Here is a 23530-nt window from a genome sequence, read left to right as displayed (position 1 = left end):
TCTGTAAGGCAAAAAACATTGTCAATAAGACGGAAAGGCCACCAACAGACTGGGAAAGGATCTTTACCAATCCTAAATCAGATAGGGAACTAATATCCAATATATACAAAGAGCTCAATAAGCTGGACGCCAGAAATTCAAATAACCCCATTAAAAATGGGTTTAGAACTAAACAAAGGATTCTTGACTGAGGAATACCGAAAGGCTGAGAAGCACCTGAAAAAATGTTCAACATCATTAGTCATCAGGGAAATGCAAATCAAAACAACCCTGAGATTCCACCTCATACCAGTCAGAATGGCTAAGATCAAAAATTCAGGTGACAGAACATGCTGGCAAGGATGTGGAGAAAGAGTAACACTCCTCCATTGCTCGTGGGATTGGAAGCTTGTACAACCACTCTTGAAATCAGTCTGGAGATTCCTCAGAAAATTGGACATAATACTACCCGAAGATCCAGCAATACCACTCCTGGGCATATACCCAGAAGAAGTTCCAGCTGTTAATAAGAATGCATGCTCCGCTATGTTCATAGCAGCCTTATTTATAATAGCCAGAAGCTGGAAAGAACCCAGATGTCCCTCAACAGAGGAATGGATACAGAAAATGTGATACATTTACACAATGGAGTACTACTCAGCTAATAAAAACAATGTATTTATGAAATTCTTGGACAAATGGATGTATCTGGAGGATATCATCCTTCGTGAGGTAACCCAATCACAAAAGAAGTCATTAGATATGCACTCACTGATAAGTGGATATTAGCACAGAAACATAGAACACCCAAGATACAATTCGCAAAACACAAGAAAATCAAGAAGAAGGAAGACCTATGGGTGTATACTTCATTCCTCCTTAGAATAGGGAACAAAATACCCATGAAGGGAGTTACAGAGACAAAGTTTGGAGCTAAGACGAAAGGATGAACTATACAGAGACTACCCCACCGGGGATCCATCCCATAATCAGCCACTAAACCCAGACACTATTGCATATGCCAGAAAGCTTTTGCTGAAGGGACCCTGTTATAGCTGTCTTGTATGAGGCTATGCCAGTGTCTGGCAAATATAGAAGTGGATGCACACAGTCATCTATAAGATGGAACACAGGGCCCCCAATGGAGAAGCTAGAGAAAGCACCCAAGGAGCTGAAGGGGTCTGCAATCCTATAGGTGGAACAACAATATGAACTAACCAGTACCCCCAGAGCTCGTGTCTCTAGCTGCATATGTATCAAAAGATGGCCTAGTCGGCCATCACTGGGAAGAGAGGCCCATTGGACTTGCAAACTTTGTATGCCCCAGTACAGGGGAACACCAGGGCCAAGAAGTAGGAGTGGGTGGGTAGGGGAGCAGGGCGGAGAGGGTATAGGGAACTTTCAGGATAGCATTTGAAATGTATATAAAGAAAATATCTAATAAAAATAAATAAATATTAAAAAAAGAACATTTTATCCTAAAGAAAAAGAATATAATTTCTTCTCAGCACCTCATGGTACCTTCTCTGAAACTGACCATGCAATTTGTCAAAAAACAGGCCTCAACAGATACAAGAAGATTGAAATAATCCCATGCACCCTATTAGATCACCATGGACTAAGTCTGCTCTTAAATTCCAACAAGAACAACGGAAAACATACATACTCATGGAAACTGAACAATTCTCTACTCAGTGATAACTTGGTCAAGGAAGAAATAAAGAGCCGGGCAGTGGTGGCGCAGCTCGTGGGAGGCAGAGGCAGAGGCAGAGGCAGGCGGATTTCTGAGTTTGAGACCAGCCTGGTATACAAAGTGAGTTCCAGGACAGCCAGGGCTATACAGAGAAACCCTGTCTTGAAAAAACCAATAAGAAAGAAAGAAAGAAAGAAAGAAAGAAAGAAAGAAAGAAAGAAAGAAAGAAAGAAAGAAAGAAAGAAAGAAAGAAAGAAAGAAAGAAATAAAGAAAGAAAGAAAGAAAGGGAGGGAGGAAGGGAGGAAGGGAGGAAGGGAGGAAGGGGGAGGGAGGGAGGGAGAGAGGAAGGAAGGAAGGAAGGAAGGAAGGAAGGAAGGAAGGAAGGAAGGAAGGAAGGAAGGAAGGAAGGAAGGGGAGGGAGGAAGGAAGGAAGGAAGGAAGGAAGGAAGGAAGGAAGGAAGGAAGGAAGGAAGGAAGGAAATAAATTAAAGGCGTTTTAGAATTTAAAGAAAATGAGGACACTTCATGCCAAAACTTAAGTGACACAATGAAATCAATGCTAAGAGGAAAACTCATAGCTCTGAGTGCCTCCAAAAAGAAACTGAAGAGACCTTACACTAGCAGCTTGACAGCACACCTTAAAGCTCTAGAACAAAAAGAAGCAAATACACCCAAGACAAGTAGAGGGCAGGAAAGAATCAAACTCAAGGCTGACATCAACCTAATAGAAACAAAAAGAACAAAGAATCAATTAAACCAGGAGCTGGTTCTTTGAGAAAATCAACAAGATAGATAAACCATTTGTCAGGGTAATCAGAGGGCACAGAGACAGTATCCAAATTAATAAAATCAGAAATTAAAAGGGAGACATAAGAACAAAATATATCTTTAAACAATTATTCTGTTTGTTAAATATTAATAGTTGAAAATATTAAAATCATGTTCTACAAACATCATGGAAATATTATTGATAATTTTTCTCACTGTGCTTAAAATTAGAATTTTTATTATAATTATTTATTTATTTTAGATATTTTCTTTACTTAAATTTCAAATGTTATCCCCTTTCCTATTTTCCCCTTAGAAAATCCCCTATACTCTTTTCCTCCCCCTGCTCCCCAACCCACCCATTCCCACTTCCTGGCCCAGGCATTCCCCTATACTGGGGCATAGAACATTCCTTCACAGGACCAAGGGTCTCTCCTCCCATTGATGATTGACTAGGCCATCCTCAGCTTACTCAGCTGTAAGTCTCCCCATGTGTTTTCTTTGATTGGTGGTTTAGTCCCAGGGAACTCTGGGGGTACTGGTTAGTTCATATTGTTGTTCCTCCTAGTAGCCTGCAAACCTCTTTAGCTCCTTGGGAACTTTCACTACCTTCTTCATTGGGGACCCTGTGCTCAGTCTAATGGATGACTGTGAGCATCCACTTCTCTTTAGTTAGGCACTGGCAGAGCTTCTCAGGAGACAGCTATATCAGTCCCCTGTCAGCAAGCTCTTGTTGGTATCTGCAATAGTGTCTGGGTTTGGTGGTTGTTTATGGGATGAATCCCCAGGTGGGGCAGTTTCTGAATGATCCTTCCTTCATTCTCTGCTCCGAACTTTCTCTCTGTAACTCCTTCCATGGGTATTGTGTAAATGTACCACATTTTCTGTATCCATTCCTCTGTTGAGGGGCATCTGGGTTCTTTCCAGCTTCTGGCTATTATAAATAAGGCTGCTATGAACATAATGGAACATGTGTCCTTATTACAAGTTGGAGCATCTTCTGGGTATATGCCCATGAGGGGTATTGCAGAATCTTCCCATAGAACTATGTCCAATTTTCTGAGGAACAGCCAGAGTGGTTGTACAAGCTTGCAATCCCACCAGCAATGGAGGAGTGTCCCTCTTTCTCCACATCCTTGCCAGTATCTGCTGTCACCTGAGTTTTTCATCTTTACCATTCTGAATAGTGTGAGGTGGAATCTCAGGGTTGTTTTGATTTGCATTTTCCTGATGATAAGGATGTAGAACATTTTTTAGGTGCTTCTCAGCCATTTGGTATTCCTCAGTTGAGAAGTCTTTGTTTAGCTCTGTACCCCATTTTTAAATGGGGTTATTTGATTTTATGGAGTCCAACTTCTTGAGTTCTTTATAAATATTGGATATTAGTCCCCCTATTGGATTTAAGATTGGTAAAGATCTTTTCCCAATCTGTTGGTGGCCTTTTTGTCTCATTGACAGTATCTTTTTCCTTACAGAAGCTTTGCAATTTTATGAGGTCCCATTTGTCAATTCTTACAGCACAAGCAACTGCAGTTCTGTTCAGGAATCTTTCCCCTGTACCCATATCTTCGAGGCTTTTCCCCACTTTCTCCTCTATAAGTTTCAGTGTCTCTGGATTTATGTGGAGTCCCTTGATCAACTTAGACTTGAGCTTTGTACAAGGAGATAAGAATGGATCAATTCACATTCTTCTACATGATAACTGCCAGTTTTGCCAGCACCATTTGTTGAAAGTGCTGTCTTCTTTACCCTGGATGGTTTTAGCTCCTTTGTTAAAGATCAAATAACCATAGGTGTGTGGGTTCATCTCTGGGTCTTCAATTCCATTGATCTACCTGTCTGTCATTGTACCAGTACCATGCAGTTTTTATAACAATTGCTCTGTAGTACAGCTTGAGGTCAGGGATCATAATTCCACCACAGGTTCTTTTATTGTTGAGAATAGTTTTTGCTTTCCTAGGTTTTTTGTTATTCCAGATGAGTTTACAATTTGCCCTTTCTAACTCTGTGAAGAATTGAGTTGGAATTTTGATTGGGGTTGAATTGAATCTGTAGATTGAAATTAGCATTTTCTTTTTTTTTTTTTTTTTTTTTAAAGATTTATTTATTTATTATATGTAAGTACACTGTAGCTGTCTTCAGACATTCCAGAAGAGGGAGTCAGATCTCATTACAGATGGTTGTGAGCCACCATGTGGTTGCTGGGATTTGAACTCTGGACCTTCGGAAGAGCAGTCGGGTGCTCTTACCCACTGAGCCATCTCACCAGCCCGCATTTTCTTAATGTTTAACTTTATAGAGTTTTTGCTATTTTTAAAATTTTAAAGTATACTTACTGATAAAATAATTTCTCTTCTAGAAAGGCTGACAATGTTTTTTAAGTAAACTGATTGTTCGACACTGTACACAGATATATAATGCATTTTAAATACTCTCCAGTCAGGACTTTTGAATATATTTCTTAATGATTTATTTTTAATATTTTATGCTCTTTTACTGTGCTTAACTCCCAAAGAATATTTTATATGTTTTAAACAGTTTAGTATTCAACATTAGATATAGGATCCTCAGTTATGGATAGTATTAAATATTCATTAATGGTATTTTTAGGACAAGGATATGAATATAAAAGTTGAACGATTTTTTGTGTATTATTTGATTCTCAAAATACTCAATATCATTATGTTTGATGTATAAAATGCACTTAAATAATAAAAAAATTGAGGAAAAAAGAGAAAAAAAAGAACAATTTGTCTTAACCACTAAGTCCCATTCCTCCCTAGAAGTGTTTTTATGTCATAACTTTCCAAATTATATGTAAGACAAGTAGAATAATGATCTTACTCTCAAAGGCAAAAGACTACATTAATAGCACACTGAAAATATAAAATTTAATAAGGAATAGGTGTGTACATTATGATAATACATTTAAACAGTAACAAATACAGTGATAACATGCAGCTTATAAAAAAGGCATGTAACATATTTACATATCTTCATTCATATTTTAAAATGGTACTAAAGAACATTTATCTTTGTATTATTCCCAAGCTCTCTGGCTTTGGGATATTCTAAATGTAAAAAGTAAAGCAACTAGAATCCACCAATTTAAAAACATTTCACAAGTCAAAGCCCATTTCCTGCTCATAGACATTCATGTGCTCCACTCCTTGGCTATACCCAGGGCCATCCCCAGAAGCACTGGGTCCTGATTTTTCTGTGTTACAGCATCTTTGTGTTTTCTCCTAGGTCACCTTCCGAACGAGAATCTATCACTGTAATATCAACAGCCAGGGTGTAATCTGTCTGGACATCCTCAAGGACAACTGGAGTCCGGCCCTGACCATCTCTAAAGTCCTCCTGTCCATCTGCTCACTACTTACAGACTGCAACCCTGGTGAGTGCCCTGGTCTGGTACCAGGTTGGAGCAGGGCACAGCTGCCTTGGACCCTGTTACTGCTGCTAGCTATTTACCCTGCTGCTCATTACTATTGATTTTAACTTTCCATACTCTGTAACTATATTCATTTTAAATTGGTTCTTTTCTTTTATCTTTTTAAACCTATTATTTACCAAAAAGTCATAAAACATAGTGTGATAAAAATTAATGAATAATCATTTTAAATGAGAGCATGTATTTTTATAATGCATTAAATTCAAATTGAATACCTTAGTCTTTAATTAGCTACCAGTAGACATGTTAATTTGAGAAATGAGGGCTATTAAAACCTTATGACAGCCAAGGCGGCACCACAACAGATGTGACTTTCAGTGAAGGAGCAGCCAGCATCCTGGTAAGCTGTTAGCAAAAGCTGATGGCCCTGAATCAGAAAGGAGGGCTTGCCAAAAAGCCAGCATAACCCACTGCTGTGCTCAGCACTCAGGTTCTTAGCCCTGTGTCTTCTTCTGCATATGATTGTGGGCATTTGATGACTCTATATTTTAGCTACAGGACAAACCAACTGTGGATAATCTTCATATTTGGGTTGACTCTGGAAAGCACAAATCCCAGAGTAGTTTTTGTTCATGTTCCACATGGAACTTGATTTTTTCAGTAATTTATGAAATCCCATCTCCCATTGTGAAATATTTTTAGTTCACCAGATAGGGAAGTCCACTTAGGTGACAGCTGACTGTTGCTGTAGGCCCATGCCTGCAGTACTCATTGCCTTCTTTCACATGATGTTGCAAGGAGGCATTCTTTGTTCTTGCTTCTGTTTTGATGGTGTGTGGCCTGTTAGCCAAGTCAGCTGTGAGTGCCTGCTTTCAGAAGAGGTGTCCTAAGCTCATCTCACCTGCCTTCTGTCTAGACAGTGCTCTCAGTAACTCAGTGCTGTGAGAAAGGGGTTGGAATTTTTGCAGTTTAGTTCGTTGGTATTGGGTTCTAGGAATTGCCTCACAAACCACTGATCTCAGTCAGACAAGGATAGTTTATACAACCCAGGATTGGTTGACCAGGGCCATGGTCAAGATTCAGCAACTGCCCATGACCCCAAGTTAAGATCCTACAGGGATTTTAAGCTCAAAATCCATAAACATCTGTGTCAAGTTATTTCACCAACCAGGATTTAGGGATAGGAGATTTCCTTAGGAATATGTCTTTGTTGTACACTTAGGCTGCTCCCAATGGTTGGGGTATTCAACTGTAACAGGGGACTTGCCTTGTCTAATATTCATGTTTTGACTTGTCTACCAGGATAGGACTTATCTAATATTCATGTCTTAACTTGCCAACTAGGATGTCAGTCTGTTCCTGCCAAGTTAGGATGTCAGTTTCCAGGGCTGTCTTGGGAGCTTAAACTTTACTTGACACTACTCAAAATGCATGTCATATTCCAAATAGTTTCTTATATTGGTGCAAGTGTCTCTTTTATGTTGAAGCCATCCCAGGGCAGCTTATATGGGCAAACACCATAAAAGCTTATACATGGGTAAAGGAAAGTATTGGGTGGTTGGTTTGAGTCCAAGCTTATTGTGGGTAACTACACAAAACAGTTCTGACTTCTATTGAGATTGATTTCCAAGGACACAGAACATAACAGAATATGTAATCAATCTTGACCTTAGAAAGTTTACTTTCTAACAGCAGAAACATATAAGAAAGTTTCCTTATAAATGGCAGGCTAGCCAGATAACTGCTACCTGGGCTTAACATTCTATCTAGCCCTTAATATTTTACCTAGGTTCCAACAATTGATTGGGCTTTCTTATTAAGATGGTCCTCTTATTAAAGCTTGTAAGAGGCTAGAGAGGTGACACTAGCTCTTGCAGATAACTCAGATTGCACTCTCAGTACCCACCAGGCAGCTCACACCCAACTGTAACTGCAGAGGATCTGATGACCATCTAGACTCAGGAGTGCACATGCAAGTAAACACTCATGCACAGAAATTTAAAAATAAATAAATATTAAAATATTTTCCCAGGTGAAGCATTTAATTTCATTTGCATCTGTTGCTTTGGGAACTCAAGTTCAGCTGGATTCTGCAGTCAGTGACTTACACTGTGGTCTCATGCGTATAGACAGGCCTCAGCTAATTACTCTGGCTTTGACCTTGTGCTTGGCTGTTTCCTCTACATATTTTCCTGGCCCCTCTCAATGAAAATCCAGACAGAAATTAGCTGTTGCTGCATGAATTCCATTTCTTCCTGTAGCAATTCTTTCTAAGTTTGTCAGTTTGAAAGTTGCTTGCATTAAGAAGCTTTTACATCTGAACTTAGTATTAAGATTCTTCTCCCTGCCTTTTACCAGACACTCTGCTATCGCAGTTTTTCCTCCTAGAAACCACCATTTATGTGTTCTTAGTTTCTTTTATTATTTTATTCTGTTTGTATGATTTTAGTGCTAAGAATGGAGCCAACGCGCTGCCAACAATGACTTGATGTCAGTGTTGGGTGGCCTAGACCACCAAGTGCTGACTTGTACTCACCCAAACTGAATTCTTCTCTGCTATAACCAGTGTCTTAGATGTTTGCTTCCTCCAAATTATCTACACCTTTGTGTGTGAATTCACTAAGGAATTGGGCAAAAGTATCAGAGTTGTGCATCTGGCCATTGTTAGTGGAAGACCCAGAAAACACAAACGGTGAGAGAATGTTCAGTGGGACTTGCCTACAATCCCTGAACATAGGGGCTGAGGCAGGAAAATTGTTAGTTTGCAGCTAGCCTAAGCTACATAATGAGCCTGTGTAGGAGAAAAAATAAAAAGGAAAGAAGAAATTGGAAAAGAGACACAAATTCTCAGTATAAACAAAGACCTTTTGCTCACTCTGCTCTGTCTCCCCAGAGCTGCTCATGGGGCAGCTCACTGCCTTGAGAATGTCTTGAGTCAAGAACATTTGCGTTGGATTTTAATGGATGTGTTTTTCGTTACTCTTTAAATGAAGGCAATTAAAGATGGTGCTGATTTAAAACCTTGAGTTGTTAATTCTTTCCATGCTAGGATTAAAGGAAATTTCTTTTTTTAAGTAAAGAATTATGTATTTTAAGTCAAAGGTCTGTTTTTCGTAATTAATATATCTGAGCTAACACTATTTTTCTTAGCTAATATATCTAACTTAGCATGCTAATTTTTTCCTTATTGTGTGCTTTGTTTTACTCTGACTATCAGATAGCATGGCCCTGTTTTGAACCTTTCACAGTCCTATATAACCATCCTTTGGTGTACATAGAATCTGTGTAATAGAATTCTTCCTTTCCTGTAGCTTGGTCCAGGCTTTTAAGTAGCTTTTGCTTCTCCTGTCATTGTTTCTCTGAGCCAATGTGTTTCATTATAAGTTATTTGACTGTTGCACAGCAAGTAAACTGTATGCACTCAGATTAAATGTTTGGCTTATGGGCTCAAAAGCCCATGTCATAACCTTCCTGACCTTTGTGTTTATTTACAGCTGGGAGAGTCCTACCTTTTGACATTTACAACAACACCTATCATCTTCAAGGTTCTGGCTTTGAGAGCCATACTTTGTGTGTTTTAAGTCTCACAAACATGCAAACACACATACAGTCTCTTGGGTTGGGGAAATGGCTCTGCCCTTAATAATGCCTGCTGCTTTTTTAGAGGACCCAAGTTCAATTCCCAGCATCCTGATTAGGTGGCTCACAACCACCTGCAAACCCAGCTTAAGGAGATCTGATGGCCTCTGAGAGCACCTGCATGTGCATGTATATATTCTCTCTCTCTCTCTACTCTCTCATACACACATACAGACAAATAAATAAAAAGTAATTACAATAAATCTTTTTTAATACTCTGTGTTTGGAGTAAGTTTAGGACTTTATTCTGGGCAGTGCACATGGCCACTCTTGGCTGCATTTGGCCCCATGGCCATGGTTTAGACTCAATGGCATCTTCTCTCAGGAGTGATATAGCTGTCAGGTTATATGGGCTATAGTTTTGTCCCCGTGAAACTTATCATCATATGTGCAGTTCTAGTTGTGGAGCAGGCTCTGGAGCCACATAAGCAGAAAGGTTTTAGGTGCCATACACAGACTAGGTTTGCCATGTGCCCTGGATAAAGCTTCTGGAAGTGCTCTGGAGTGCACGGCTGAGGTATCTTTGGACTGATGGAGCCAGTGCATAGCAGGTACAGACATGGACTGAGCGTCAGCACCAAAGCAATACTCTCCTTTCTGTACAGAGGCAATCCTTTGACCTACTCGGGACAAATACCTGTCCCCTTCCCCCTTGTTCCCTTCCCCTTTTCTCTCATCCTCTACCTCCTGTCTTTGTCTTATATTCCCTGCCCTCTGTCCCTATGGGGCAATAAACCTCCTTTATGTGAGAACTTGGTCTTAACAGTCAGTGAACTATGTGACAGCTACACGTTGGATAATACCTAGTAGGAAGTTATGTCTTTGGGCTTGGATGACAGGGCCATGACTTATAATGAGCACATTCTCCACACAGAGGTGTGCATTAGACAATCACACCCTATTATTTTTCAAACATCATCTACATCTGAATGACTTGTTTTTATAAGTAACTGTGATGTAGCAGGAATTACTTCTACATGTTTTATGGCTTTAAACGAGTGATTTAAAAAAATAAGTAGTAACTTTACTAGATAAAATAGCAAAACATTTCATTTTAAAATTTACTTCACACCAAAGAAAAACTATCCAATGTAGCTCATACTTATTTCCGTTTTCATTTTTATAAATTTTAAAAGCATATAAAAGTAAAATAACAGGGAAATAGCCTGACTAAACTTCTCTTTGCAGTCTGTTAGCACTATGTTTTAGTTATTTGTTATATAAAACCGTAGGCTTCCCTTGGCTCTGCATACTTGTGTAGTGTGTACATAGTTCCTATTCACCACCTACCTACTCCCTCTGTCAGGCTTTCCTTTTCCTGTACCAGGCTGGATGCTCCATTCTTCTATGTCCTCAATCTGAAGCTATGGAGACACTGGAGATCTTCACTGTCTGAGACAGCGTACTTCCATCATGCCACGTCTCTTTCTCACCTAGTTAGGGGGTATAAACATGGAACTCCCTGCTCTACAGACATGTCAGCAGTGCCATGCACCTGACACCATCATCTCTGTGGAGCCCTGAGATAGCAGGAACTGATAGGCAATGTTCTTAGATTCTGACTCCAAGCTGTTGCCCTGGTATTATCTGCATTCCTGCCTGACTTCTCTGAAGCTCATCTTGACTTGCCTCTGGTATGTGTCTTTTCTGAGAACCTTCTAATTCCCCTCATCACACAATGTCACACAGATGAGCCCAAGGCAAGGTTAAACCTTACCGTGTATACTGTTTCTCAATTAGTGATCAAGGGGGGGGGGGCATTGTGGGTGGTGCCATCCGTGGGCTGGTAGTCTTGGGTTCTATAAGAAAGTAAGCTGAGCAAGCCAGTGGAAGCAAGCCAGTAAGAAACATCCCTCCAGGGCCTCTGCATCAGTTCCTGCTTCCTGCCCTGCTTGAGTTCCAGTCCTGACTTCCTTTGGTGATGAACAGCAATGTGGAAGTGTAAGCTGAATAAACCCTTTCCTCCCCAACCTGCTTCTTGGTCATGATGTTTGTGCAGGAATAGAAACCCTGACTAAGACACCGTGTTAAAAAGAATGAAGTGAGGGAAGTCAGCTTACACTGGAAGTTGTTGGGAATATCAGAGTCCTGACCTGACTCACACTAACAAGCTGCTGCCTTTAGATAGATAGATGTGCTCATTTATGAGTTGAAGCCTGTACTCCTGACCCCTCCGGGGTCACTGGGTAAAAAACACATGGTGTATGTAGGCCCTTGTAAACACTTTGAAAGCCCAAGTGAGTATCAGTGCATAAATCAGAAAGCCCATCCTAGCTGCGGAAGATTAGATGACCAGGTCTTTGAAATGCTTAAAACAGCAGTTTTGTTGTCTTTGTAACGTCTTCCAGATTTATAAGTCAGCAGTTCTTATATGTGTTGGATTTTATTATCTATAAGGAAAATGAGCAGAAAAACATTATAAGTCAAATTTGATTATTACATTTTGCTTTTGACTTATAAGCTTCTATTCTGGGTCATTTAAATATTCATAATAATTCTATCAACTGAAAATTAATTGAAATCTGGTTTTCTATTTCCAACACCCACAATAAGCAAGCCATCCCGTCATGCAGTGCCCTCTGACTGTATAGAGCATTCAAAAGAACCTTATTTCAAACACAAGCCTTTCTGCTTTGACCCTGTACACCACCCACTGTATTGTTGTTGTTAGCTTATAGAGAATATTTGTCACAAGTCTAAAAGACAAAATATGCCAGACTAAATAGCCAGGGATATAGTTCTAGTGGAATGCTTGCCTAACAAGAACAAGACCCCGGATTCAAACCCTATTAACCCCTCCCCTAACTCTACCACAGCAGAAAGAAAGAAAGAGAGAGAGAGAGAGAAAGAGAGAGAGAGAGAGAAAGAGGAAGGAGAAAGAAGAGAAGAGAAGAGAAGAGGAGAGGAGAGGAGAGGAGAGGAGAGGAGAGGAGAGGAGAGGAGAGGAGAGAAGAGAAGAGAAGAGAAGAGAAGAGAAGAGAAGAGAAGAGAAGAGAAGAGAAGAGAAGAGAAGAGAAGAGAAGAGAAGAGAAGAGAAATCTGTATTATATTAGATAACAAATCAGTGACTAGATTCAAAACAGGAGTAAAAATAGTTATTTACAAGGAGGTTTAAGTAAATGTAGTTAACTAAACTGGACACATTTTAATATCCAGATTGCTTGTTGTTTTTAAATTGTCTATGTGGATACATACAAGTAATAGGAATCTAGTTCCCATGCCTGCTTTAAGCAGTTAGAATCCTAGATGCTGGAATGCAAGCAACACAGCACATGCTCTGACTTCATGCTTAAGGTGCTAGCCAAGCTAGAGTTGGGCAGGGAAAACTGGAGAGGACTCAGTGATCTCTTCTGATATAAGGACATAGATGCCTGGAAAAACCAAGATCGCAGGAATGACACAGAGTTCCAGTAAGGGGGCTGACATACAGGTCCCTCCCAAGTTCTGTCCCTTCCAGACTTTGGTTAAGTCTCCATAGAGCCCTCAGACACTTCCTGTCCCAACAGCTCACAAAACTAGCTGTGGATCATAGATCCAACCTACAACCATCTCAAGTAGCTGTGGAGGGTCAAATGGTGGCTAAACAGGACTTGCTCAAATACCATGAGGCACACAACATCATAAAGTAAGCTTAGTGAAGCCGCTTCCTGAACTCAGTCTCTAGGACCCATATGGTGGAAGGAGACGAAACCTGCACATGCTCTGACCCCACATGTGTGCTGTGGCACATGCTTGCTCACTCATGCATATACACACAGAGGTAAATAGTAAGTTTTGAGAAAAATAAAAGTCTCATTGCTTAGTGTTCAGTCAAATATAACCAGTGACTTAAAAAGCAGGAAACAGAATTTAGAGCCAAAAGAAAACAAATAGAAATCCTAGCATTGAGATGGCCTAGTCGGCCATCACTGGAAAGAGAGGCCCATTGGACACACAAACTTTATATGCCCCAGAACAGGGGAACGCCAGGGCCAAAAAGGGGGAGTGGGCGGGTAGGGGAGTGGGGGTGGGTGGGTATGGGGGACTTTTGGTATAGCATTGGAAATGTAAATGAGCTAAATACCTAATAAAAAATGGAAAGAAAAAAAAAACTTTAAAAAAAAAATAAGAAATCCTAGCATTGAATTTCAGTTGGTTAGAAATGCAAGCTTTGCAGAAACACTCTTAGTTTTCATTCATATGTAAGTATTAATGTTCTTATCACAAAACATGAAAGCTTAAGGAATATATTGGCTTGTCAACTCATGTTGACCCAAATCCAGCCATGCACATGCTGGCTGTTGTGGAAGTGAGTTGGACATTACTCTCAACTCTGGTGGCCTCGGTCAACCTGTGTTGAGCAGCTGCACATTACATGTACTTCTAGATGTCCCGTTCCCTGTCTTCTCCAATACATAGCAGTCATTACTGGCTTACCCTGAACTTAGGGTATCTCTTTCATCATGAACAGTTAGCAATGTGTCTTTCTACTTTCTTGTACTGTAATTTTATACAGAACCAGAAAATAAAATAGCACTTTCAGCCTGTGACTCCAGCACTCAGGAAGCCAAGAGAGTTAGGATAGCTGAGTTCCAGACTGACTGAGCTACATAGGGAGTCCTTGTCTCCAAAAATGGAGTTAGTAACACATTTTAGAAGTAATGAACCATAGCTTTACTGAAGTTGAGATGTGACATTAGGGACCCAATTCCGGAGGTGACTACAAGAGGAAGGCCTATGTTAGCATCCACCAGGCATCTGGGAAAATGCAGTCATCTTGTCTCTTTTGTGTCTTCCTGGTAGACAGTCTGAGTTCTTCTCTAGGTTTTGAATTATGTTTAAATGTTTACTGTTTCTTTTGTACATCATTCATACATACCTTTGTATGCACCAGCTACAAGATAGAACAGAAACAAGTCAGAAATAGCTGCAGTGTTTCCTTCATCTATGCTGTCCAGCCGGATGGCTTTTAAACAGTTGCAGAGGTCCTGGACATTGTGTGGGTTAAGCAGTTGATACCATTGCCAGTCCCATGCTGTCCCCTCATCCCCTGAAAGCTTGTTTAGAGTATCGACACAATGAAGTCTGATATTGCACCTAAGTTCCATATCACATGACCTCAGTAGGGTTCTCTCAAATCACCATTTCCTGCTTTTACTCTCAATGAAAAGAAACAGTTTCCACTGGAAGAAACATAGGCCAGGCTTTAGGAGTCTAGGTTAGTAATAGCATTTGGGGGCTGTAACTATGTGGCCACTCAGGGTCTCCAGTGACCAGAGAAGAAGTACAAGCAAGATGTTGCTCTTCAGGAGTCATATGATGACTGTCTTGGTTGTCAACTTGACTACATCTGGAAATAACTAAAACCCAAAAATGGAGGTACACATATGTCAGCTCGGTCTACATAGTGAATTCCAGGACAGCTGGAGCTACATAGTAAGACCATGTCCTGAAAAAAAGAAAAATAACAAGACAAAACAAACAACAAACCACACCCCAAGTGTGAGCCAAAGCAAGAGATGGAATGGATGAAGAGGTGAGTATTTGAGTGTTTGGTAAAATCAAAAACTCAGACTAAGGGGCTGGGGAGATAGCTGTTGCTAAAGTGCTTGCCTTATAAGGGCCCAGTTTGATCCCTAGAACTCACGTTTAGAAACCAGGAATGGTGGCATACACTTGTAATCCCCTGCTCTGAGAAAACAAAGACAGAATCGCCGCGGCCCTCTGGCCAGCCAGCAAGATCCAGGTCAACCTTGTCTCAGAAACAACTATGACATCTAAGGATCTCACACACACACACACATACACACATGCATGCATGCAGAGGAAGCCTACTTAAGTATTTAAAAATTAATAAATGACTTGGCATGTGCCCTGTTACCCAGAAGGCAAGAAAGCCCAGAGTACGTGCCATACTTGTAAAAGCAGAATGCTTATGGAAGGCCTATGTACTTGTGGAGGAGCAGCTGTCCACTGCGTACAGCTCTGTTAGTTTTGGTACCTGTTTCCACACATGGCAACTGTGAATAAACTGAAGTAGATTGTATACTAGTCACTTAAAAGTTGCCCTTTGTTTCTGTGTGTGTGTGTGTGTGTGTGTGTGTGTGTGTGTGTGTGTGTGTGTGTGTGTGTGTGTTAGATATGACTGGTGCAGCTGGGCATGGTGGCACACACCTTTAATCCCAGCACTTGGGAGGCAGAGGCAGGTGGATTTCTGAGTTTGAGGCCAACCTGGTCTAAAGAGTGAGTTCCAGTACAGCCAGGGCTGTACAGAGAAACCCTGTCTCAAAAAAAAAAAAAAAAAAAGATATGACTGGTGCAACCATGGTACTCCAGCTGGGAAAGTCAAAACTGAAGGAGACGTTTGACTCAAATCTTTCAAGTGCTGAAGCAGATACTGGCTAAGACCAACACTGAACTTTGGTCCTTTTTTACTATCAGTGTGAGCTCTTGAAAATGAAGAAAGGACACAGCTTACAGAAGATGAAATGCAAATTGTGTGCAAGAAGTGTTAGATCTTAGTATCAGGATGAACACAAAGACAGGTACTTTTTTCTGTTAAGATGGGGGGAAATTTTAATCAGTAATAATTGATGAGTGTCCAGAAAGAGTATTTTTTCTTTCTTTTATTGTTAAATGTTTAGACAACACTTGCCAAAGCTTAAAATGTACACATTCTGGTCCTGCAGCATGTCTTAGACCTATTTTCCCAACAGAGATCCTCATGTCTACTCCACACTGGAATAGTAGCTCTTGGGTATTTGTTTGTATTTAATTCAGTTCAGAGTTTAGTTTTTTGAGACAGTGTTTTGGTGTAGCCCAGGGTGGCCTTGAATTCATGTGTGTCCTGCCTCAGCCACCTGTGTCCTGGGATCACAGATATGTGCCACCCTGCCTGGTGTGTAGTGTTAGTTCTTATCACAAACAGTCCAAATCAAATATGATCAATGGAGAATGGAAAATCAAATGCCTATGGTGGGGATGAGTGCCTATAGTTATTAAAAGTAATGAACTTGGTCTGTACTTGCACCTAAGAAATGTGTCCACTACAGAGAAATGCAGAAGGTACATCTGCCCTGGGCTCCCCATACACAAAGCTAAGCATCAAACCACTGTCCCAACGAAGATTGCTTCAGAAATAGAGTGGGATGCATTAATTTGAATGCTCATTTCAGCTCTGATGTTCGTGGCTCCTTGAACTACTGAGGCCTGTGAGACTATTACAGTTGGGTCACAGCTAACAGCCAGGAAAGTCAAGGTCTGGCTCCTTACTGACCATCTTGGCACTGTACTCTTTGACTCCATTATCCTGAATCCTTTCACTCTTCAAACTTGTTAACATCAAGAGCTACTTTTTTGGGATTAATGAGATGGCTCAGCTGTTAAGAACACTGTCTGCTCCTCCAGGATAGTGGCTGACAACAGTCTGTAAGTCACTCAGCATTTGTGGGACAGACTAAGTGTGTCACTAACAGAAGGTCTGTAGAATGAAGCATGTGTTCTGAGGGACCCTCAGCTTTGCCTTCTAAACTGCCCGATCCTGGAACAACTCATCTAATCAGGCAGAGAAACACAGCACCAGCTACACTTTGGCCCCCACAGTTGGTGCCTGGTTTCAGCTTAAAGACCATAAGTTTGAGAAGTAACCTGGCCAGTCTGCACCAGGTGATGTCTGCTTTGCTGCTGCTCTGAATTGTGGCTCCTAGTTGGGTGGTGTTGAGGAGGTAGTGTCAGTGATGTGGATGTGAGGAGAGTCACAGAGCAACAGAGCAAACCCTTACTTAGGCTGTTGACTTCTGTGATCCGAGTGAATGTTGAACTGGCCTCTTCCTTGTGGTAATGATAGCAAGATAACTCGGGCTAGTCTTAACTTTTGAGTTTAGCTGGTAGGGGAAACCTGATATTCCTGTGGCATCTGCCTTGCTAGGTCACAGACAGTGCTGACCACAGGTGTCCTCCACACTCTCTACTGGTTTATATTCAACATCAGCTCTTGCTGCCATTTTCCTGTTAATCTCTTTTCAGGTGACTGCTCTGATAAACCCACATTTTCAACACCAAATATAGAGGAAATAAACTTCAAGGGGAAGAATGAAATGAGAGAACTAGAGTAAACTGGATGAATGACAGTCTCTCGGGAAAGCTGCTGATGCTGGGAAATTGCTTTCACATTTTTTTTCCTAGTAAACACTGAGGTGCCCCCTCTCCGCCAAACACACACACACACACACACACACACACACACACACACACACACCCTGTGGCCAAAGGCAGCAGGCTGGCTGCAGGCTCCCTGGGCCCCTTGCTTCCCCTGTGCCCTTGACTCCCTTTCCCTTGCTGCTTCCTCCTGCCAGCCCCTGGGAGATCTGCAGAGGGGTTGTTAAGCAGTTACCAGTATTTCTCTAATGCAGAGCTGTGTGAACTTGGATTGAAGGAAGAAGGAAGCATTCTGTTTTGTCAGAGGGAAGAAGAGCTGCTGCTTACTTCCATGTCCCAGTTAGCTGTGGCCATCCTTCCAGTGTTTGAGAGCCACTGCTGTGGTGAGAACCCCACATGCATCAGGGCACCCCACCTGCAGCCTACCTATGCTTTCTTGGGCAATAAGACCAGGAGAACAACCTGAGAAATATGTGGTGAGGACAGGGAGAGAATATGAAGCTTGTCAGGAAGTAGGTATTGGTAACACACAGGTAGATGACTCATCTGCCAGGCAGAAAAGCTACAGTGTGGGTGTTCACGCAACTGTGGACCATAAACTTGGGCCAGTATTCAGGCTCTCCTCCCTGGTGTTGACCTGGACAGACCTGCTGGTGTGTACTGATTCCTGGCTCTCTTCTCTTACAGCCGACCCTCTGGTGGGCAGTATTGCCACACAGTACATGACCAACAGAGCGGAGCATGACCGGATGGCCAGACAGTGGACCAAGCGGTACGCCACCTAGGGGCCTGCGTGTGCCAGCTGTGTGCCAGCACATTCACCAAGTGCATCAGTACCCACCTGCTCCTGCAGCCCTCCGTTCTGTCGCCTGTTGTTATTACATTTTAAACTGTTTGGGGATGGTATGTCATCTGTCCCTCCTCCTTCCTACCGCCACCTCCTCCCCTTCTCTCTGTCCCTCTTTTTCCTTTTATTCCATTTTCGGTTTCTGTTAACTTGAAAGATTTGGGATTCCCCCACTGCAGTGTGGATGGGAGTTTCTGTTTTAAGTACAAACCATGTTGGAGCTATACTAGTAAGACCTTTCATACAGAGCTTTGTGTTACTGTGTGGTTTGGGTTTTTGTTGTTGTTGTTTGTTTTATCTTTTTTTTTTCTTTTATGTGCTCTTCGGGGAAAACAAACATTCAGGAGTATATCTCGTTTATACTTAAATGTAGTGCTTAGGGTTAATTTTTTGTACTGAAGTCTATTGGTGGGTGCATGCTACTGGGAACAAGGTTTTGTACAAAAGGTCCAATCAGAATCACTGTGCATTACTGAGACCCTGTCACAAGCCTTCTGTCCCCCACACAGAAGACTGTCAGATTGAACAAAATAATATGTATTTTGATTTACTTAAGTGCTTGTAAATTTCTTAGGGACCTGCCACTTTTGACTGTGGATCAGTTGATGTATACTTGTATTATTAATGCCTCAATAAATCACTGTGGCGGATCAATGCCCTTCTGTACCAGCCTTTGCTTTGTGTCCTAGTGACCTACTCGGACCCACATGCACTGAGGCTGGCCTCTTCCCAGTTCATTAGTTTTCTGTGTGCTCTTTACCTCAGATCATTAAGGCTCTTTGTAGTGGAGCTGCTTATTAGCACATGGGAAATGCTCTTTGTAGCACATGGGTGTCTCCAGCTGCCTGCTGATTTCATGGTCATTTTACACATTAGCCCTCCATTCTTTCTGTTAGAACCATCTTTATCTAATAATGACAATATGGCCATAATCACAGCCTGCTTTTGAACATGCCATCTAAGCTGATGGCTATGCCCAGGAACTTTCACATTCATTGTTCTTTCTCCTAACACAATTTGTGCTCGTTCTGTGGCCTTCTCTCATTCTGCCTTTTCCTCCATCATTTCAGTGTAAACAAACTCCTCTGTGTGGGTCATGATCACAGTCAGTGCGAGGACAGGGGCTCAGTTGCTGAGGGTTGCATCAATGTGCTGCCAGAGACAGAGGGAGCAGTGTGGGTCACAGATCAGTGCAGGCATGGCGACTCAGCCCTTAGGTGGTGTCAGTGTGCCACTTGAGCAGTGGTCACTGCTGGGTTTAACACTGCTTTGCAGGTGCTGTCTGGGCTCTGGCCTGACGCTTCTACAGGTTAGTACACTCCATTAAATAACACCTTTACTGCTAAGTGATAGAACTGATAAAGTCTCACACCTCTCCCTACTTCAATATTTAAATACCTGTTTTAAAATATGCTGGTTTTGTTACTTGTAAGTGGTTAAGATTTTTAAGTAAATTTAAATATTTGAAGTGGTAACTTTTAATTTTTATTTTATGTATATGGGTGGTTTACATGTGTGTCTATGTACCAAGTCCAGGCAGTGGCCATGGAGGGGAGAAGGGGACACCAGGTCCCTTAGAACTGGTTGTGAGCCACCAGGTGGATGTGGGAATTGGACCCGGGCCCTCTGGAAGAGCAGCCAGTGCTCTTAGCCACAAGATATCTCTCCAGCCCCTAGAAATGATACTTTTAAACCAAAGTTCCTGTGGTCATTTTTAAGACTTATTTTTACTTATGTGTATTGTGTATCTGTGGATGTGTATATCGCATGTGTGTGGGTGCCCACCAAGGCCAGAAAAAGTTGTTGGACACCTTGGTGCAGTTACCATCAGTTGTGAGCTGCCTGGTATGGCTGCTGTAGATGGCAGCCAGCCCTCTAACTGTGGAGCCACATCTCTACTCCCTTCTACTCTCTTCCTCATAATGATTTGAGCATGCCTTATCTAAAAGCCTGTTGCCAAGTCCCACAACTCTGTGTGACTAGCAAAAAGAGCTACAGAGAGTTCACCTGCTCCAACAAACCTTTGCCCAGCAGCAGTAGCCAGGTATGACTGTGGGTTTGCCAGTCCCTAATACAGACCAGGTCATAGGACTGAACCAGTTCTTTCTTTACTATAAAACACCTATAATAAACATACACGAGAATAAGTCTTTTCAGTTGCCAAGAAGCTTCATTGTACATGTTTATTTTTACTGGAGGCTTAAAACTCGGGCAGGAAAACATTGAGCTTCTGTAAAGTTTGTTTTATCAAATGTTTTGACTGATTACAGCAGGCCCTGGCTGCTATGGTTTGTACAGTATTTGTACCATTCACCTATCTGCAAATGTCAGCTCCATTTGACATTTATTTTAAATAACACATCAACTATATTACTCCACACTTCTTACCTGCTCTGCTTCACGTTACTTGACAGTGCCTGTTGGGGTTGCAGAGATGGCTTAGGCCTTAAAAGAGGATACTGTATAGGACCTGAGCTTCGTTCTTAGAGCCACTATGCAGCAAACAACTGACTATAACTAACTCCAAGGGACTCAGCCTCTGCCTTCCAACCTCCATGTAGACACAACACTCACCACATATGCAAACAAATAGAAATAAATAAATATTTTTTAAGAAAAATAATGTTATTTCAGAGACAGTTCTCATAAAAAATCTTGTCCCAAATGTGTTTGCTTGCCTAGAACTGTTTTGAGGTTTATGCCAATCAGATATGAAGAGACTATAAAACATCCCTCATCTTTGTGAGTTCTAAACGCTTCATGTCAAACTCATCTCCTGTGCACTTAGCATGTGACGGCTGGGGAGGCTCCAGAGAGACCAGCAGACCTGAGTAGGTCTTGACTGTGCATTCCACACAACAGGGCAATCCCAGAAAGCTTTGGGAAGTGCTTTTAAAATGAGATTTGGAAGTCATTTATACCCAAAGTACTGAACAGTCTTGCTGAAAAATATGTACATTATATCGCAATACATAGATTGGGGTTTTTTTTTGTAACCTAAATCTACTACATTTTCCAAACAAACTACTGGTAGTTGTTTTGTAGATCTGTTAAATCAAATGTAGCCTCAATGAGGCAAGACTATCAGTCATTGACAACATATTTATTGATCTTAAATCATTCAGAAGGTCATAGACTTAATGTGCAGACAAACTGCAAATCAATAGAGCATACTTCATCTGTCCTACAGGAACCCATCGAGGGTATGAGTGCAAACATAGTACATCTTAAAATCTGTGGATTAGACCCAGAAGCTCACACATACCAGGCATGCACCCTACCGCTGAGCAACATCCTGGTCATAGGATTCTGTTGCTGTGATAAAAGCAACTTGGAGAGGAAAGAGCTCATTTCATTATCTGGCTTACAGGTCATCATGAAAAGAAGTCATAGCAGGAACTCAAAGCACGAACTTAAGCAGAAGCTATAGGGCAATCCTGTGTCCTGGCTTGCTCAATTTGCTTTCTTATACATGGCACACCACTCTCCCAAGGACAGTACTGCCCATGGTGGGCTGGGCCCTTCCTCATCAGCCGTCAATCAAAAAAAAAAAAAATCTTCATTGAATCATCCCTTCAGGGCTCAGGGAATTCTGCAGAAAAGGGGACAGGTTATAAGAGCCACAGGGACAGATAGCACCAAGAACAACATGTCTTCCAGACACAATAGGACTGACACATATGAACTCCAGAGACCATGGCAGCAAGCAGGGCCTGCACAGGTTCAAGATAGATGGGGGTCCCAGCTCAGAAATGGGGAAGTAGACATGAACTCCCATCCCTATCTAAGAAGCTATCTCCAAATGTCAATTGCTTGTGAAGGAAAGTTTTCTCCAAAGGAGTCTCACCAAGTATATTAATCACACTTCAGTGGAGCTCGTAGGCCTCGTCTCCAGCAGTGGTGGTCAGCACTAAACAAAATGACATTTTTGTAGATTTTCCATCTCATATTAGTTTGATCAGGCTTCTAAAAATCTTACTAGTCTTTTTCTTGTATATTATGTTTTCCAATTTTGTGGGAGGTGTGTGTGTGATATCTATAAAGAGATCCATTCTATAAGTTCTGTTACTCTAGAGAAGCCTAACATGGCCCTATCTCAGTTTTCTGTTCTGTTTATAAGATAGAGTTCAGGGAACCTTAGCTGACAACCTGGGTAGCTTTTGGTTCTATGTAACAACATGTGAACCCATTCAGCAATGCCATCTCATCTACCTTTAAAAATTACCTGGAAGGTGAGAGTTTGCAGTCTGCCAAGCTCCAATGGCAAAATAGCAAATGCCTTCCACAAAGTGTTTTGGAGCATAGAAAAGCCAGCAGAAGTCTCTGTAATCCACAGTGCAGGACAGTACTCAGGGGCAGGGTAAGGTCATGGTCTTCACAGCTGCCAGCCTCTGTGCTGAACTTGCCTAGAAGTAAGATGAGCCCATTCCTGTCTGCTTGGAACAACAAACTAATAAATGAAGGTGATGGCCACACCTGCCTGCATGCCACCAAACAGTCCTAAAGCATTGTGATTTACAAGCTCTGAGCAGCCAAGACAGTTCCAAGACTTCTGATGAGAACCTCCAGAAGTTGTCTGAGTCCCTGAGAGCCCTCATTAGCTACAGACATGTGAGGAATTTATTCAAAACCCAAACAAGCATGGTGCTACACTCTTCCTTAGATATAAAATACATGCCCAGAATAAAGAACCTCCCAATTCCCTTGTGGGTGTTTTGTTTTGTTTTGTTTTGTTTTGTTTTGTTTTGTTTTGTTTTTTAAGATTATGGGAGGGGGCGGGGAGATTTGGGATAAATGGTAATATTTCATTATTGTTTGCGGGGTGTTTTCTTTACTAGTTATATGTGAGGGAAAATTTTTATTTAGAAATCATTTTCCTAGCACTAATTTTACAAGATTCATGTGTTTGAAGTCATCATGGACTACAGAGTAAGACTGTACATAATATGTCAATGCTTATGAAAATTAACTTGTATTAAAGGTATATAAAATATATATTATAAATATAATTTTAAATATATAAATATAATATTAAATAAATAAAGATATTAAAAAGTCCATCTTGCAGAGTAC

At 41.3% G+C, this 23530-nt stretch overlaps 1 protein-coding gene across 11 annotated transcripts in view; it reads left to right on the top strand.

The window, feature by feature from the left end:
* Positions 1-19126, top strand: part of Ube2e2 (ubiquitin-conjugating enzyme E2E 2) — a 320722-nt gene extending 301596 nt beyond the window's left edge. For 7 of the 11 annotated variants that reach the window (XM_017315958.2, XM_017315960.2, XM_006518012.3 and 4 more), the window contains 2 exons: positions 5691-5838; positions 18298-19126. In XM_017315958.2, the coding sequence (XP_017171447.1) occupies positions 5691-5838; positions 18298-18395 (246 nt within the window). In that variant the 3' untranslated portion in view covers positions 18396-19126. Of the gene's footprint in view, positions 1-5690; positions 5839-18297 lie in introns of those variants that run through there. The other 4 variants (NM_001360327.1, NM_144839.2, NM_001360328.1 and 1 more) reach the window with 2 other exon arrangements.
* Positions 19127-23530: the final 4404 nt, after the last annotated feature.

This window comes from Mus musculus, chromosome 14 (genome assembly GCF_000001635.26).
Source record: "Mus musculus strain C57BL/6J chromosome 14, GRCm38.p6 C57BL/6J".
Taxonomy (NCBI): Eukaryota; Metazoa; Chordata; class Mammalia; order Rodentia; family Muridae; genus Mus; species Mus musculus.
The sequence above is the reverse complement of the archived record's forward strand: the minus strand, read 5'-3'. Positions and strand labels throughout refer to the sequence as shown.